Source organism: Seriola lalandi, unplaced genomic scaffold, assembly GCF_002814215.2.
Source record: "Seriola lalandi dorsalis isolate HSWRI2012SDOR001 ecotype SW California unplaced genomic scaffold, Sedor1 jcf7180002055006, whole genome shotgun sequence".
Taxonomy (NCBI): Eukaryota; Metazoa; Chordata; class Actinopteri; order Carangiformes; family Carangidae; genus Seriola; species Seriola lalandi.
This window is the reverse complement of record NW_019525549.1, coordinates 2,286,525-2,304,572: the sequence shown is the minus strand read 5'-3', so window position 1 is coordinate 2,304,572 and position 18,048 is coordinate 2,286,525. Positions and strand designations below refer to the sequence as shown.

The following is an 18,048-nucleotide window of genomic DNA, read 5'->3' as shown; positions in this document are numbered from 1 at the left end:
TGGTCATGTGATTTTGATAGAACGCAATCGAGCTTCGATACAAAGCTTCACTAAAAAAAGATTCTTTTTTTGACACAGGCCTCAGCGCTTCAGTGTCACGGGTAATATCACTAATCACATGTACGGTGTCAATTTTATTATATTTTAAAAAGTAATATGAATGACTTTTTCTAAGCAGCTTTAGTTAATGAACTAGATTCCTCCCTACAGTAGATTTGCTGTAGTTCAACTTCTTCAGGTGTGAAGAAACTGGTAGCTTTCAAAGTAGCTTCACCAGCACTGAAAGCTGTCATATAAACATAGTGCAGTGAAAAGTACCGTATGTCCCTCTGAGATGTGGTGGAGAAGAAGTATGTAGTTATGAATGACATTAGTCAGTGCTAGTACCTCTAACATGTACTTTGTATTAAGTACTTTCCACAACAGGTTAAAATAAAATAAGATACAAACATTTAAGTACAGTTGGTGGTTAAAAATGTGACATGACAGAAACAGATTTTAGGTGCAGATAGAATGTGCAAATAGATAACAGCCATTTATTAAATGTATGTCACTGTCCATTACAAACACATCTCAAACAGCAGCCATCAGTTAAACAGAACCAACACACTCTGTCTGAGGAACGGCGGTCAGTTTCTAATGTAGTGTCTACAACACATCTACAGTCTGTTTCATGACTAATATCCGTTGACCGTCACAGCTGACTCGCGTACTTCACACCAGTGATGTCACACCTTCAGAAAAGCAGGAAAAAAAGAGGTCGACATGAGAAACACAAAAATCATATGATGTTTAAAACTTATGTGCAAGGACTGCAGCTCCAAAAATCATAAAACTATAGAAAGTCATGATCACGTGATGGCAGAATAAAAACTGAGTCAGTGTATTACACGAAGGACTTCACAACTATTTATAATGATTTAACCCTTTATTTAAACAGCTCACTCACTTTGAGCTATGCACAAGAATAAACATGTAGAGTTTAAGTTTGGACGGACAGAAAATTGCCATTCGTTTTAATTAGAAAAGCTAAAATAATCAAGTGAAATGAGTTTTCTGCAGCTCAGTCTGGACCCAGTTAAACACAGTGTGTACATGTGGTGCAGCTGATGGTAAAACATGCTGTGACCTGACCCTTAAGTTCTGCATTTACATGAGAGCAGAGGAAATGACACGGCTTCAGCAGCAGAGCCTTATAGACTAATTTAGCGTGGGTGGGTGGATGGATGGATTGATGGATGGATGGATGCTTTATTTATCCTGTAGGGGAAATTCATGTGTCCATTAGCTCACGGGGGGATTTTAGCAGACAAATGACAGACTAAAGGTTCTGTAAATGTGATTTTAAACAATAATACAGCACAAACTATTTTCTATCGACGAATGGAGCCGGAGGTGTGGCCGACAAAGCATTTAAAGATTGAGGTAGTGATCCGGTGAGGAACGGAAGGGAAGGATCCAACTTATCTTCAGCCTGACATTTGTTTTTAAACTGAGCAGTTTACTGGAAACCTCATCTTGGCTTATAAGTCTCAGAGAACTGTACCACATATATCATCTGTACTGTCTGTATCTGTATCATCTGTATTGTCTGTACCATCTGTATCAGTTGTATGTGTACTGTCTGTACCATCTATATCATTTGTATGTGTACTGTCTTTATCATCTGTACCTGTGTCATCTGTACCTGTATCATCTGTACCATCTGTATTGTCTTGACTGTATCACCTGTACCATCTATACCATCTGCATCTTCTGTACAGTCTGTATCTGTAAGGTCTGTATCACCTGTACCATTTGTATCTGCCATCTGTATCATGTGTGTCATATTTACCATTTGTATCATCTGTATCATCTATACCATCTGCATCGTCTGTATCATCTGTACTGTCTGTATCATCTGTACTGTCTGTACCATCTGCAGCATCTGTACACCTGTATCATCTGTACCATCTGTATCATGCAGCTCCATCATCCACCACAGACTCACCATGGGAGTACTTGCACTGTTTGAGTGCCTCGTTGAAGCCCTCACATAAACTCAAGTCAGTCTGGTTGGTGGCACAGTCCAGGAATTGTTTGACCTCAAAGTGACAGGGGCCTGTCTGGGCAGGAGCAGGCCGGGGGGGCTCCTGGAGCGAGATGAGCAGGGAAAGAAACACAGCATATGTCTCAGTCAAAATCTCACATTTCACAGCTGGAATGAGTTCAGTGTCTCTTTTGAGTGCCGGCTGGGAGCCTTTTTTCTTTTTTTTTTTTCCGTAAATTAATACAAGGCAGAATGATAGGATGATATTGTCTGCACCAAGGGCAAGCACTCCATGCTGACTGTGACTGAATGATTTATTTTTTGGATAGTGTATTATTTATTCTATACTTTATCTTATATGGACAACACAGTAGCATTAGAACTGACATACATTTATGTATAAGGACCACATAGCAAAACACTACAACGTTCAGTATAAATAAAATGTTTAATACACGTGTAATAGTGTTTACTGTCTTTACTTTTAATCTTTTTATACCAAATAATGTTAAATTATGGTATTATGGAAATGATAAGGTTTAGTATAATTATATTGAATAATTTAAGTGATATGTAGCGTACATACCTGGCATTTCATCAGTCACAAGCCATTAAAGTTCATTGTATGGACATGTAGAGTTATGGACACACAATTGACACTTTGTGACTCTTCCCAACAACAAATTATCAAATTGATAGGATACAGAGACAAAGGACCCTACTCCCACAAACAGTCCATGCTTTTAGGATGCCAGAGAGACACAGAATCAGACCGAGGGTCCTGGGGTCAGCTCCAGAGGATCGACGAATGGCAAAATATCCAGTTTGTAACAATAAGACTCTCCCTATATGTTTCTTATATAGGACAAATAACACCAAAGAATCCTGGCCTCTCTGTGCCATGCATGAACACACACACCAACCTCCCTTCCTCTGTCCCTCTCTAGATAAGAGTTATAAACTACAACCCACATTCCAATCCTAGGTAGTGACCAGCAAAAACACTCTTCACAGACACAGATCTGAGGAAGAATAAGTAATTAAACTGTTCTGTAACTCATGAGATGTTTCTATGTAATAGTTCAATCCCAAACTTCTATCCTACAGAATGTTTGAAATGTAACATGTAGATTTTAAGACAATGTCCTTCATGTGTCAGCATCCTTCACACAAGGTAACACACACTACATGACATCCAGAATGTCCATATCATTATTACTACAGTTAAAGAACTGCTGTGTAATCCACATTTATAGACTATTAGTTTAAGGAAATGTTTATATTGTTTTTGTTATTATGATTCATTCCAGACTTGAAGGATGTAATATGATATCAACACTCTTATTACTCCTGTCTGTCATTATTAGTGCCATTAGGTTTATATGTTATTAGTGCCACGGGTGCTCAGCTCCGAGGCACTCCTCTACAGCTAGAATAGCTGTAAACTATGAGCACCCAAAGGAGGAGTGCAAATCCCTTTTTCTTCAAAGTTAGAGTGAAAGCGTCAGTTGGCTAGAGTGCGTGAAGCAGTAAAAAATAACCTTTATTTTTATTTTTATTTTTAACTCGAGCTCACGGCCAAACCGTAAAAAGGAGACAAATAATTCTTTCTGAAAATGTAGACATAGTTGTTGGGATTCATAAAATGTAACTTTGACAGGCAGGGTCTGCACAAAATTTAAATGGGGGTGCCGAGTCCGGCAGCAATACCTGTCTCACTCTCATTGACACCTAATGTAATCGTCTTTTTTTTTCAAAAGAATCTCTCTCTGTCTTCGCACTGAGCTTACTCACTCATTTTAAGGAATATCTGAATAAAATAGAGGCTGTAAGAAACTTCTGGTCTGTCACGGTCTTTTCGGTTTTTGAAAAGAAGTAACGGTTTTCTCATAATTTGCAGTTGTTTTGAAGCCATGTAGAAGCCAAATTCTGGGCACATTTTCACATTGCCATGGCAACGGCAGCTCCTGACCTGTGTGCGTGCGCCTAGCAACCAGATAACCAACTCTCCAAGCTCTGCTAGCTTTACATTAGCCGCATGTTAGGTCTTAAATTACATTTAGTTAGGTCTTAAATATGTAAGTCCATTTACTGCTTCCTTCGTTGCTTTTTGTTTTGTTTTGTTAAAAGAATGAATGAAGTTGTGACGGTCTCCGCTGAGACAGAGGAGAGGAGAAGCTACTAGCCCTCTCTCGCTGTCACTTCTAGTCGCGTTGCTCTCCTCCCCAGTAATGTTAAATTTAGCACAGAAAAAAACATAATAGTGGTAATTCATGTTCATGGGATTTATTAACCCTCAGGGGTCCCTCTGTCCTTTTTTGGACATTTTCTTCACTTTTCTTTTTTGATTTGCTGATCATTTTGGCTGTGTTTACAGCTGAAGGTATGGATTTCTGCAAGAAAGTGTCTTTTTTGACATATTTTTAAAATCTAATGTCAGTTACTGTTACAGGTTTATTATACACTGGTAACACATTTTGTACCCTCTGGGGTTCCTCGCGTCCAAAAAAGGACACACAAAGAAAATTCTATAAAATCATCATATATCAATATTTTTTTCTGCTTTTTCTTTTGCATACATCTCTTAAACCACTTCAGTTCTGCTCAAACCTATCAAATGTTTATTAGTTTTCAGGATTTTAACCCTTTAAATGCCAGTTTGAAGACATGTTGCCTTTTGTTTTATTAAAAAAAAACAATACAGAATATGAGATATTTCCCACATAATACATGATGGAGGGATGTGACATTGTTTTATATCAGAGTCTTTTATACCAAGACATTTCTCAAAACCAGAATATGATCAGGGTGACTTTTGAACACTGGAAATAAATCATGTACTCATCCCGGCAGTAGCCCCCGTGGCACTCAAAATTTCCCTGGAATTTTCTAGTTTCATTTAATGTCTTGTGGTCATGGTGGAAGACGGATGTGCGAGTTTATAGGTAAACCCTTAAATTAAACTATTCAAAAGTTCTGTGGAAAATTACTCTCTTCTCCAAGTTGAAACAAAGGAGAAGACAGGTGACACCCCTGAAACATGTGCCAGCCCCCAGGGGACTGGTGCGCGCACACAGTTGTGATCAATTCACACATTGCTAAGACAAGAGAAGCTAAAGCCCAGCTCTGTAGCTATGTAAACTCTTAGCTCGAGCTGCTAGCCACAAACTCATGGCTCTTTTTGGGACTTTTTCACGTCGCATAGTGGTCACTACAGTGGACAGCTATTCAAAAGCTGTTTTCTTGAACATGCATGGGTTTAGATCGCCAGGTTGCATATCAGCACTACAGTGTCATCACTACAGTGGACTCTTGTGAGTCATCGCATACACTGCCACCCATTGGCCAACCGTGTTTAGTGCAACATTTTTTTGTCAACACCAAGATGGCCGACGAAGTAGCAGGAACGTCAAGCAGCTCAGGAATATCCACTAAAAGCTTCTACAGTAGGAGACCCTGGCAGGTAAAAAAAATATGACAACATCAAGTAACATCCTAGGAGTAATATAATTGTTAAAATTTCCAATGATTGATTTTACATTGGGCGGAAATTACGTTTAATCACCCATCCACTAAATTGGACATCATGCATTGCTGGCTATATTTCAAGTACAATTCATACTATTACTGCAGCTTTGTTGTGCTTGAAAAAGCTTCATCTGCTTTAACTTTTTGGTTGTAAATCAATTGATTTAAGTAATAAGAATGCAACTTGAAGTATTAAAAAAAATAAATAATCAAAAATAATGTTTTTGTGCAGATTGTCCCATTATGCGAGTAACAGTTAGTGTCTTTATGTGTTGTAGAGCTGTGCAGAGAGTGCTAGAAAGGCCTACAGGACAGTGGAGCAAATACCATCTGAGTCAAGTGAGGAAGATGCTAGTGACAGTGATGATGAAGGGCTGCCAGACAAAGCATCAGCAAATGCTAGGATTAGTGACAGTGGAGATGAGGATGCAGAGGGAGATGAGGATGCAGAGGGAGATGAGGTTGCAGAGGTTGAGCCACCTGTCAGAGTTCAAGCACAGAAATAAAGCAGAAACATCTGGAAAATGAAAGACAACCAGTTTGAGGGAGACTTGCCTCCTTTTTTAGGAGGGTGGAAACTGAATGTTGAGGGAACATAAGCAATAGATTTCTTTATGCATCTATTTTCCCGAAAATCTGATCGATGACATGGTACAAAATTCAAACCTGTATGCATTCCAAAACGGAAAAGAAAATCTGGCCTTGACAACAAAAGAAATGAAGACATTTCTAGGGATGAATGGATCAAGAATGTACTGGTCATCAGAGGAAGGGCTTCGTCTTGATTTGATAGCAAATGCCATGCCAGTGAACAGATTTGAGCAGATTCTGAGGTTCATTCACTTTGTTGATAATTCCTCAAAGGGAGCCAGGAAATGTTGATAGGCTCTTCAAAATCCGACCAGTGTTAAATGCACTTCAGAAAACCTTCCTTTCAGCAGTCAATCCTGAAGAAATGCAATCGATTGACGAGCAAATGATTCCCTTCAAGGGCCGCTTGTCTCTCAAGCAGTACATCCCCAAAAAACCCAAACCCTGGGGTGTGAAGTATGGGTGAGAGCAGGGTCCTCTGGACGTGGCTGGACGTGGTCAGTGCATTGGGAATGGCTCCAGATATAGTCATGTGCCTCTGTTATGACATACAGCAGAAGAATCACAAGGTGTTTTCTGACAACTTATTTTGCACCATTCCCCTCATTCAGGTATTGCAACAACAGGGCACCTATGGCACTGGCACATGCAGAAAGAACAGGCTCCAGGGAACACAGCTGAAACTACAACTACAACTCCAAACAGAAGGAAGAGGAGCCTGCTCTGTTGTCACCAATGCTTAACACATCACTGTCACACGTTGGTTAGACAGTTCAGTGATCCACATGGCCTCTTCCTGCGCTGGCCAGTCCCCATCAGATTTGGCCCAGAGATGGAGCAAGAAAGAAAAAGAGATGCTTAACGTCCCAAGGCCTTTTGCCGTGAAGCTGTACAATCAGCACATGGGAGGATTAGATCTCATGGATCAACTTGTCGCAATGTACCCCCACCGTCGCAAAAACAAACGGTGGTACATGAGAGTGTTCTTTCACTTCTTGGATGTAACCACTGTGAATGCCTGGCACCTCTACAGAATGTCTGGATTGGAAAACAAGAATCTTCTGCATTTCAAGTCGTCTGTAGCTCGTACGCTGATAAATGCAGGTTCCATCCAGACACAGAGAAGAGGAAGACCCAGTACCACCCCACCTGCTTTGAAGCGCAGAGCAGTGTCCAAGCCGACCCCTGAGATCAGGTTTGGCCCTGGAAGCCACTGGCCTCTGCTCACAGAAGCAAAAAATAAAAACAGATGCCATGATGCCGCCTGCACACGGAAAACCAAGTACATCTGCATGCACTGTCTAGTGGCTTTGTGCCCTGGGTGCTTTGCCAATTTTCATAGCAGATAGACTTTGTGAAGCGATGTACCAGTCAGTCAAACTGAAGTGACTGTACTGCTGAATTACATCTGAAAAAGAGTTGATGAACAATGTTGTTCTGTTACGTTTATGGAAAAGGTTCATGGAAAAGGTTTATGGAAAAGGTTCATGGAAAAGGTTTATGGAAAAGGTTCATGGAAAAAATGGTTCAACGTTTTTGCATTACATTGAAATTTTAAAAAAAGGTTAAATTTAATGCTATTAAAAATACAATATGTAATTCTACCAGAAGGGGCAGAGCTGGCTCTTTTTCCTCAGGAAGCTCAGGTCCTTGGACGATACCAACCATCCTCTCCACAACATTCTGGTGCAGCAAATATCTCATCTCACTGCGCTGCAGAACAGAGGTTCAGGAGATTCTTTGTTCCCACTGCCATCAGGCTATACAACACCTCAGCCAAATGAAGTGGACTAATCTAATTATTATTGTTTATTTGTTATTAACTGTTTTTATTATTATTATTATCAACAATGAGCTAATGGACACACGATTTTCCCCTAGGGGATAAAAAAAGTAGATCTATCTATCTATCTATCTATCTATCTATCTATCTAGGCATTTATATTGATACAGTTATTAATGTTCTAAATGTACAGGTGAGAATAATGAAGAGAAGTGACAGGAAGTGTCAGAGTGGACGATCAACTGCCAGGCAGTTTGGTAGTGTGACAACACTCTTAATAAAATCCTCTTATCCATCCGGCATGCTCCTCTGTTCTCAGATCTAAATTAATGCCTTAACTCAGCTAGAATCTGCCATCAGTATAAAATCTGACAGGGACCATGTTCTCCGAAAAATGAGTCCTAAGATCTTTTCATTTTTGATAAATAACACACTTCTCAGAGGTGACTGCTGCCCCTCCTTTGGTGGCAACACAACACAACACAACAAATCTGCATCCATGTCTTTATAGGCTAATCCAGTACTAAAATGACACAGTTAATCCAGCAAAAGGCAGACAACACTTCTTTCCATTTCCTGAATTCGTAATCGAATTTTATCAATTCGTTGTTGCATCCCTAATGTGGACTCTTTCAGCGCAGCAGAGAGAGTCGCTTTAACATGCAACGCTTGGACTTTGAGAGCCACTGAATCGTACTTGACAATTACAGCACATCACATAACTGATGAGTGGAAGCTAGACTCACCGGTAATGCAAAAATGAGCCATGCATGACAGCCACACAGGGGAAAACATAGCAGCATTACTGAGTGAGTGGGGATTGGGTGTAAAGATCCCGTTGTTGTTGCAGACAATGCATCCAACATGACTGTTGCGGTTAGACTTGCAGATATGAGCCATGTACAGTGCTTCGCACATAGTCTGAATCTCGCCTCGCAGAAGGCATTCAAATTGCCAACAGTGGTGTGCCTACTTGGCAGGATCAGACGTGTTACCAACTTTTTCAGATGCAGCAACGTAGCTAGCCACCAGCTAAAGCACAAACAAAAGCTGCTCCAGCTACCAAAACACAGACTGAACACAGACGTTATCACTAGGTGGAACAGTTCTAATGAGATGATAGAAAGGTTTTTAGAACAGCAACCAGCCATCTGTGCAGCGCTGCTTTCAACAGAGAACAGAAAGAGTGAAAAAGAAATCTTCATGTTGAGTGAGGTTGACATCATGTGTGCAGAAGTATTCAAGGGACTCAAGCCAGTGAAAGAAGCCCCCTTGGTGATGTCAGAGGAGAGTCTGCCATTGCTCTGCTTCATGCCAAGCTTGTCATGAGCACAGAAGAAAGCCCAGATGACACACAGACACTGAAGGACATCAAGGCTGCGATGGCACAAGATCTGGTAGAGAGAGACGCCAATGAGAACGAGACACTACATGGCAAGAATTCAAGAATCTACCCTTTCTCTCTGAATCGGAGACCAGTGTAATCTACTCCAGACTGATAGATGCTGTGGTGGCTGCCATAAAGAAGCAACAGAATGTAAGTAAACAAATTAATAAATCAGCTTGCTCTGTTTTGTTTGGTATTTACTTCGAACGTCAACAGAAGTGACATCATGCAGGAATGCATAGTGCACCTTTAATAGTTGCACTGGATAATTATGTATAAAATAGAAATGTGGAATAGGATGGATCTCGGATTTGAATTTTGGCTTACTAGTTTGATTTGATGTTTTGGTGTTTTTCAGCAGCAAGAGGAGGTAAACACTGAAAGTCCAGTGGAGGAAAAGGAGCTTCAAGAGGAGGCTGATCACCCAATTAACAACAAGGATGGCCCTGATCCAACCCCTCAGCAGAGGCGGAGCTTCCATGGGTGCACAGGGTGGCACCGGCCCCCCCTGGAACCTGATTGGCCACCCCGTGTGCCCCCCCAATTTTCATTGGCTTTTAATGGTGTCAATCATTGCGTAAAGGTGGATTCCAGTCACTGTTTACCAAAACGGAAACACGACTTAAACCTATATGACTGGGCTGTATAATGACAAGCTAGAGGGCTTTTAATTTGAAATAGCGTGGCGGAATTGGTGCATTCAGCCGAGTAGATACTGTAACTTGACACCACTCAGTCAGTCATGGTCAAGGACTTTCAGCCGGGTCCAACCAACGAGTCTGCGGCTGCCGCTACTGTTGAGGTAAGGACACACTATATTTAAGTTCTTAAGAATTGCATGTCTGTTTTTTGCAAACTACTGTTACACCTAATTTTGATTTCGTTTGCATGGGAAACTTGTGAAACAAGATGACCAGTGTTTTTACGTGGCTAATGTAACGTTAGCTTAATGTTAGCTTAAAACAGACTACAAACAAGCAAGCGCTCTCAAAAATGAAGCTCTCTCATGGGGTGCGTGCCAAAAAAAAAAAAAAAAAAATGAAAAGAAAAGAAAAGAAAAGCCAGCACTCACAATGTCCTTTTAGAGGTTTTAATCACTGGAAAATCGGCAAACGACAGCAAAGGTCCTCATCAGTGAGGAAGACTACCGGTGCATTTTCCGCTTTTCCAGTGACTATTAAAACCTCTAAAAGGACATTGTGAGTGCTGGCTTTTCTTTTCATTTTTTTTTAATTTCAGAAATCTTTCAACAAGAAGCAGTGAATGTTCATATAAGAAAGGCCAGTGTACATTCTGTTTGTTTTACTGAGAGGGAGAAAACCGAGAGCCTTTTAACTGCCTAAATACACTTATTTCATCTCATTTATTAAGCATTTAAAATGTGTATATTGTTTTACTGATGAGAGGAAGTAAAACAATGAGATAGCCTATTAACTCTGCCTAAATGCATTTATTTGGTCTCTTTATAAAGTATTTAATGTGTATATGTTGTCAACAACACGTGCTGAAAACAAAGTTGTGATTTATCAAAAGTATATTTCTTCAAAATGGCTGTTTTGCCTATTCAAGTTAAGGTGATGTGGAAATGGCAGTAAACATGGTCAAGAACATTATTTATGCACAAATTCACTCCTGACAATTTATGGATAAGACCTATTGTGAATTGGGTCCTGATTGTTTGTCATTTTTAAAAAGTGGGTCCTCAGAGAAAAAGTTGGGGAAACACTGCAGTAATATAAGGACTGTTGTTGGCAACAGCTGGAGTTGTTTACCTACCTCCCTGTGTGTCTCTCGGCCCAGCTGCATATACTATATAATTAATGTCGCAAAGCAGCACATGAAAACGGAGAGATTACTGTAACAGTGAACAACATTGAGTAATTTATTGCTTTTCATTGTGTTTGTAAAGGTGTTTTGTCGACTAGATAGTAAAAATGAAACGGAGACAGGGAGAGATCCACGACTTCTTCATAAAGAAGAAGCAATGTCAGAGCAGTGCAGGTCAGCCTGAGGAACGCAGGGAAGGTCAGGGTCAGCCTGAATGCAGCAGCCAGGCCCCATCACAGGGTCAAGGCCAGACCCATGGACCTCTAGGTGAAAATACAGACCTGAAGAATATGATTTAAAATGTCATATGAGTCATATGTATACCACATAGTATGTCATTTGTTGTTCTGCAAGATTTTACATTTGCTCAGTGAATGAAGTGACTAAATATCCTACTTTTATTTAAGCTTACTAAATTAAACTGATGCTATTGTGCACTGTGCAGTTTTTAATAGTATGCCTTTGTTAAACACTTGTACTTTATGCTATATTGTAAAAAGTATCATTTAAATGTAATTTTAGATATAATGAAGTGCCAATCAATACTTTAGATGCACCCTGGGAGGAGACCACGCAGCCTGATGATGCAGACGACAGCAGCGGCGGCAGCAGCAGCAGGAACAGGAACATCCCTGCTCAACCAATGCCAACGTTTGCTGCACCCAAAAGTCCCCAAGGTAGAATATTAATGTTATATTAACTAACCATGTAGCAATATGTGCATTGCTCTTTTGCATTACTTAACTGCTAGAATACAGTTGTCTCTTGGTGCATTTTGGGTGTAACAGGTAAAGCTTGAACACCTCAGTATGTTATTTCAAACTTGTCATTGTTTAAAGATCTGCTTCAGACATTATTTAAAATACTCTACTTTGAAAAATAATTTGACTGACCTGGTTTTTCTCGCAAAAGGTAAATTATCTTGTTGAAATCTTTAAAATTACATCTACTATTTTAGTTAGTTTTTAATTTCTAAAGGTTTCCTGGTGGACATCAAATGTCTCCTACCTCTCTGTTAAGCCCATTCTCAGTGTATGTGCACTGGAGGCTTCAAGTTCCCACATCACTCTTGAATAAGCTGAATAATTTCTCCAAACTTTTTGTGATGTCACAAATCATGCTCGAGTCCTACCCCTTACAATCAGATTTTCAATGAGCACAGAGAAACGTTATAATTTCTGCAGATGAATGTAAAAACAGTCTTCACGTGTCACATTCTGCACATACATCATTCTGCACAGTGAAGCTCAAACATGCAACTGTAGGAACAAGAAGAAAGATGTTTTTGAGTAGAGGGGGACTTAAACAATTACCTAGTTTTAGACAATTTCACCATTGACCATGAGGATTAGTTTCCACAGACTCATTTTGGAACTTTTTATATTTCCAGATATATCTCAAACAAGAGCTGTGGGCCCCGCACAACCGATGCTGAAAACCTTCCCACGAAGTCGGCACAGACAGGGTCGGACGAGGGCCTTCAACGCCACATGGTACATAGTGCACACCTGGCTTGAGTATTCACAATGCCAGGATAGTGCACACTGTTTTAATTGTAGGCATTTTTCGCTCCCCTCTGCGCCTGAAACAGTGTTCTCTCCTTAGGCACTGGTTTTTCAAACTGGAAAAAGGCCACGTATAAAGATGGAGGATTCCAGATGCATGCCAAGGCAGAGCATCATCTCAACGCCATGGTGGCATGGACAGAGTATAAGAGGGGTGTTGGGAACAATACATCTTTACTCCAGGCAATGGATAAAGAATACCAAAAAAAGGTGGAAGAAAACAGACAGTATATCAAAACAATTGCTGATGTCCTGCTGTGTACAGCCACCCAAAACATTGCACAGCGTGGCCACCAAGAGTCAGAGGACTCAGGCAGCAGAGGGAACTTTTTAGCCATTATGGAACTGATTGCTAAGCATGACCCTTTAGTGAAATGGAAAATGGAGCATAGCAATGCCAAATATACCAGCCACAGCATCCAAAATGAGATTTTGGAGGTGCTGGTTGAGATGGTACGGAAGGACATTGTTGAAGAGGTAAAACAAAGCCAGGCATTCAGCATCCTAGCTGATGAGACAAAGGATTTAAAAAAAGAAGAGCAAATTTCCTTAGTGCTCAGGTACTATTATGAGGGAACAGTGCATGAAAGTTTTATGCATTTTGAACATGCTGATAAGCTTGATGCTGCTGGGCTAACAGAAAAGATTGTGAATAGCCTCCAAAAATATGGACTGGAATACAGAGAGCAGCTGGTCGGACAAGGTTACGACGTGGCCTCAGTGATGAGCGGCAGACACAGTGGTGTGTCTGCAAGGATACAGTCACAGGCTAAGCACGCTTTTTATGTGCACTGCAATGCACACTGCCTTAATTTGGTAATTGTAGACACAGTGAAAGCAGTGCCAGAGGCGTCATGCTTTTTTTCTTTGTTGCAGCGCCTATGAACATTTCTGTCTGGATCGTACGTACACCAGAAGTGGATGGACATACAGCGCTCAATGTTTGAAGATCAGCCTCGAGAGTTGCCAAAACTCAGTGATGTTAGGTGGGCTTGCAGGTTTTATGCTTGTCGAAACCTTATGGACCGGCTTCCAGCTGTTCTCCGTGTCCTCCATGACATTGTCGAGGAGAACAATGGAGACAGGTGTGTAGAGGCGCGCGGCCTGCTTGGGCAGATAGACCTAAACTTCATTGGCCTTCTAGTAACTTTTCGGAGGATACTTGGAGACACCAAGTTTCTGTCTGATATGCTTCAGTCCTCATCGTTAGACTTAGCCAGAGCAGTTGACCTCATTCACGCACTAGAGGACACATTTGTGGGCTACAGAAATGAAGCATTTTTTGAGGAGCTGTGGTCCTGGACATTGCTCAGCAATGCAACATTAGCACCAAGAGCGTTTCCAAAAGGAAGCCAAAGACCAGCACTGCACTTCATGGAGCCATTGTCACATCCACAATTGGTCAGCGAAACATTGATGAAGGCAAGGACTATTTTTGCAAGACAGTTTTCTATCCCATCTTAGACACTGTGAGTGCAGAGCTAGCTTGCACAATACACTGCATCCACTTAATCTGCTTTCAGCTACCCTTGGTGAGTTTACTAATTGCACATAAGAGCCGGATGTTGATATGAATATAAACAAAGGTACATGTCCATCTGAATTGTAATGTTGACAGTGCAAAATTAAAAGGTTGTGCAACTTCCTTACAAGGTGAACGAGTTAATGTAGCCAATAAAAGCAAGATGAAGACATAAATACATTGTGTTACTGTACAATTTTAAGAGAAGTAACTGTTTCCACATAGTAATCTAAATGTTGAAGTGAAAGGTCAGTTTTCATTTTTGTAGTCGCTTTTGGGTGGCCCCGCCAGTGTGATTGTTGTTCCCCCTTGTGCCACCCCCCCTGAAAATAATCTGGATCCGCTTATGTGCATTGGCTAACTTGCTTGGAGATACATTTGCCAAAGACAATGCTGCATCAAAATCTGCATGTGTTGCTGCTGCATCTGAGATTAAGAAGTTTAGAGAAGAAACCTCTTTGCCTCTCCCAGGAGATCCTCTTAGCTGATGGAGAGAACACGGACAGGAGTACCCTCAGCTATCTATAGTAGCGCAGCGTTTCCTGTGCATGGAGAAAACTCTCTCCTGGAGAACAAGTCTCTGTGGAGAGAGTTTTCTCCACCGCAGGAGACATTGTTACCGCACAGAAAAGTGTCCTGAAAGCTCGGCATGTGGACCAGCTTGCCTTCCTCCACAAAAACCTTGACATTAAAAAATAAGCACTAACATACAAACTGGAATGTGAAATCAAAAGGTCTGAGTATGTTTCTCTGAATTAATTTTTTGTTTACATTTACATTTACACATACATTTTTTGTTTGTTTTTTTTAGGAATCCTGCAAGCACTTTTATTTATTTAGGCATATCAGGAAATTCCTTTGTTCATATTGCACAAAAATAGTGTTATAATAATGTTGGATGTTGCAAGGACTATGTATATTTTTTATTTTATTTATTTTTTTATCGTTATAACACAATTTACAAATTTTATTTTCTGAATCTTAAGAATCGTGAAAGCACCTTTATTCTATTTTTTCAATGATACAAAGAGAAACAGATGGTATTTCCTTTGTTCAGAATTGCACAAAAAATTGTGTTATATTGGATGTTGCAGGGACCATGTATTATATTGATAACACTGTTTACAAATTTCATTTCTTAATGTTTATCTTAACCTTCCTGTACGCATTTTTGAGTTTTTTATAGATTGAGGCAGATGTTAATTCTTCTATTCAGATTGCACAAAAAGTAGTACTATGATGTAGGATGTTATACGAACTGTGAAATACAAATGCAGGTCCAACTGTTTTGAGTCTGAATTCATAAAAATAAACCGTATTTGTTTATGCATATAACATTTTGTGTTCTTCTACTAGGAGTTTTTTTAAAACTAAAGACTATTTTGGAAAAAAAAATTGCAATATATCGTCTTGCTTATAGTATCCTGATAAATCATATCGTCACCCCCTTTCGGGATATGTATCGCACAGCTAAAATCTTGCCAATATACAGCCCTATGTCCGATCACTCCACCTCTTACCTGGTAGGTGGGCTTGGCTGGCTCTGGACTGCTGCTGCTGCCACTAGTGAAAGCTCCCGTGAGGGCGCTGCCGACAACGTGGCCCACGGCCGAGCCGACCGCCACCCCTGCGGCTGTAGTAGCCATCTGGGCCATGAGGCCTGGTCCCTGGGACTGAGCTGGAGCTGGGGCCAAGGAGGCCGGAGGTGGATGAGAAGGGGCTGGAGCATGGGGTGGAGCTGGGCTACAGACACAACAAAAGAGACAATTTCTTGTGTATAAGAGGCTTAAAGGAACATTACATAATCTACTTTGTCAGTGACAGCAACCTCTAAAGGACATGTGTCCTAAACTCTACAACCTTCACCGTCTCCTTCATCTCCACCACTTATGTAGAGGAAACACCAACCAGGACGGAGAAGGACAGACTCTAAACCAGGACAGAGAAGGAGAGAGGAGGACGGAAAACAGACTGTAAACCAGGATGGAGGAGGAGAGAGGAGGTCTGAGGAAAGACTGTAAACCAGGACAGAGGAAGACAGACTGTAAACCAGGACCTTCAAACACCTTCTGAAGTCTGACTCTGAGGTTTCACGTCATCACGTCCCTCCGGAGTCAGTGCTGCTCTCTAACAGGTGCCTGTCACATTACAGCTGAGGACAGAACACACACACACACACACACACACACACACATATATATATGGATGGGAAAGCCTCACAGCTCCCTCTCTGCCTGAGGACAGCTTTTCTGCGCTGACCTTGTCCACACTTCACATGACGTCACATTGGCTCTGTGACCTCTGCAGCAGTGACCAGGCTGCACATGTCTTCAGCTGATGATGAAGTTATTAGTCTGACTGTAGATAAAATGCCCGGGCTTCATCGTCTGTGTCGAATCTGTGTGGCGTGACTCCCAGCCTCTTCCTGCGCTTTACACAGTACATGAGACTCGGGAAACGTCCCAACAGCACAGCCTGAGCCGGGACACTGGCCGTCAGGTGACGTGTTTACCTTGCTGGAGCTGAGGGGCGGCTGCGGCTTCCTCTCGCCATGTCTCACACCACAGACGGTCCCGTTGATTCAAACAGCCGACAGGTGACCGGGAAGTTCACAAGTTGATTCCTCTCTCTCTCTCTCACACACAAGCGCGCCGCTCCGCAGTAGCTTCAGCATACGCTGCTGACCTTGTGCAGGGTTGCCGGTGCTACGCGCACAAATATCGCGAGATTTGACGTGATCTTAGCTCATGCTGTGGCCTGAGCATCTCCATCTGCTGGAGTGGAGAACTACCACCACCACCACAGTTTGTTTTTTTATTTACAAAATCAATGTTGAATACAAGACAATGAATGAATGTACAGAAATAAATAATATTCAACAAATGGTGGAAACGAGAACAGGCTCCAGCACAGTCAAGATTTGGAGAAAGATATAAAATAAATAAAAATAAATAAATAAAAACAAGGTAAGAAGACGAAAAACACAAGGAAATAGATGTTAAAAAAGCAAGGATTGAGAAATACTGGACCAAATGACGTGATTGATTTTTGAAGGAAATTAAGGAAAAACACCTGCAGTCTTCTCCACAACATTTACATGAAGGCGGGAAGGTTCATCAACAGAGACACTGAGCTGCATCCTCCAAAATGATCAACACCTCTGAAACAGAAGAAGAACTCTAAATGTTGGTGGAGATCTGGTGAGTGGGACAGATCCAGGATTTTTTATCACTTTTTAATCACTTTCTTTAATGTGTTGTTTGGCGTTGGTGGAGGTGTGAACTCTACTGAGTGTCATTCTAGTTATTACTATTACTCTCCATCTCTATGAAGAAACTGCACTGCACTCCACCATGAAAACTAAACAGTTAAAGCATATTAGGCAAACATAAACATTGAATGACATTTTACCAGTAAAATAAGGCAACACAAACAAATACCTCGTTGGCTGCATGCTATGTTAAAGGGAATAAGCCTTCATGTCTGGTCTTCCATACTTCCAATGTAGTCAAAGAGTCTTATTTACAAGAGAGCAGTCCAACGGAATTCCTGTGCAACTTTTAGCCTTCAAAATGAAAGGACCATTTCGTATTTTAAATTAAACAATATACAAATGATAAATGCAACTCAAATAAATAACAAAGAATGAAATTGGTCTTATAAGAGCAAATAAATTACATAAACAATGTGAATATTATCATTGCAACAGGTACAGATGCTATAGCCCAGATAGAGAAGAAACAGGAGACAGTGAACACACAACCAATACGCACATACGCTACTCAGCTGATGCCTATACAGGCATGCCAACAGACA

The 18,048-nt window shown here is 40.9% G+C and overlaps 1 protein-coding gene and 1 pseudogene across 1 annotated transcript; one reads left to right on the top strand and one right to left on the bottom strand.

Annotated features, from left to right (window-relative positions):
- Nucleotides 1-511: 511 nt before the first annotated feature.
- Nucleotides 512-16,956, bottom strand: chchd10 (coiled-coil-helix-coiled-coil-helix domain containing 10). The gene is made up of 4 exons (XM_023397261.2): nucleotides 16,745-16,956; nucleotides 15,753-15,975; nucleotides 1,991-2,132; nucleotides 512-734 (listed from the first exon to the last, which is right to left on the bottom strand). The coding sequence occupies exons 1-4, from the start codon at nucleotides 16,783-16,785 to the stop codon at nucleotides 715-717; spliced, it is 426 nt and encodes a 141-aa protein (XP_023253029.1). The 5' UTR covers nucleotides 16,786-16,956; the 3' UTR covers nucleotides 512-714.
- On the top strand, nucleotides 8,823-9,874 carry LOC147817199 (E3 SUMO-protein ligase ZBED1-like; annotated as a pseudogene).
- Nucleotides 16,957-18,048: the final 1,092 nt, after the last annotated feature.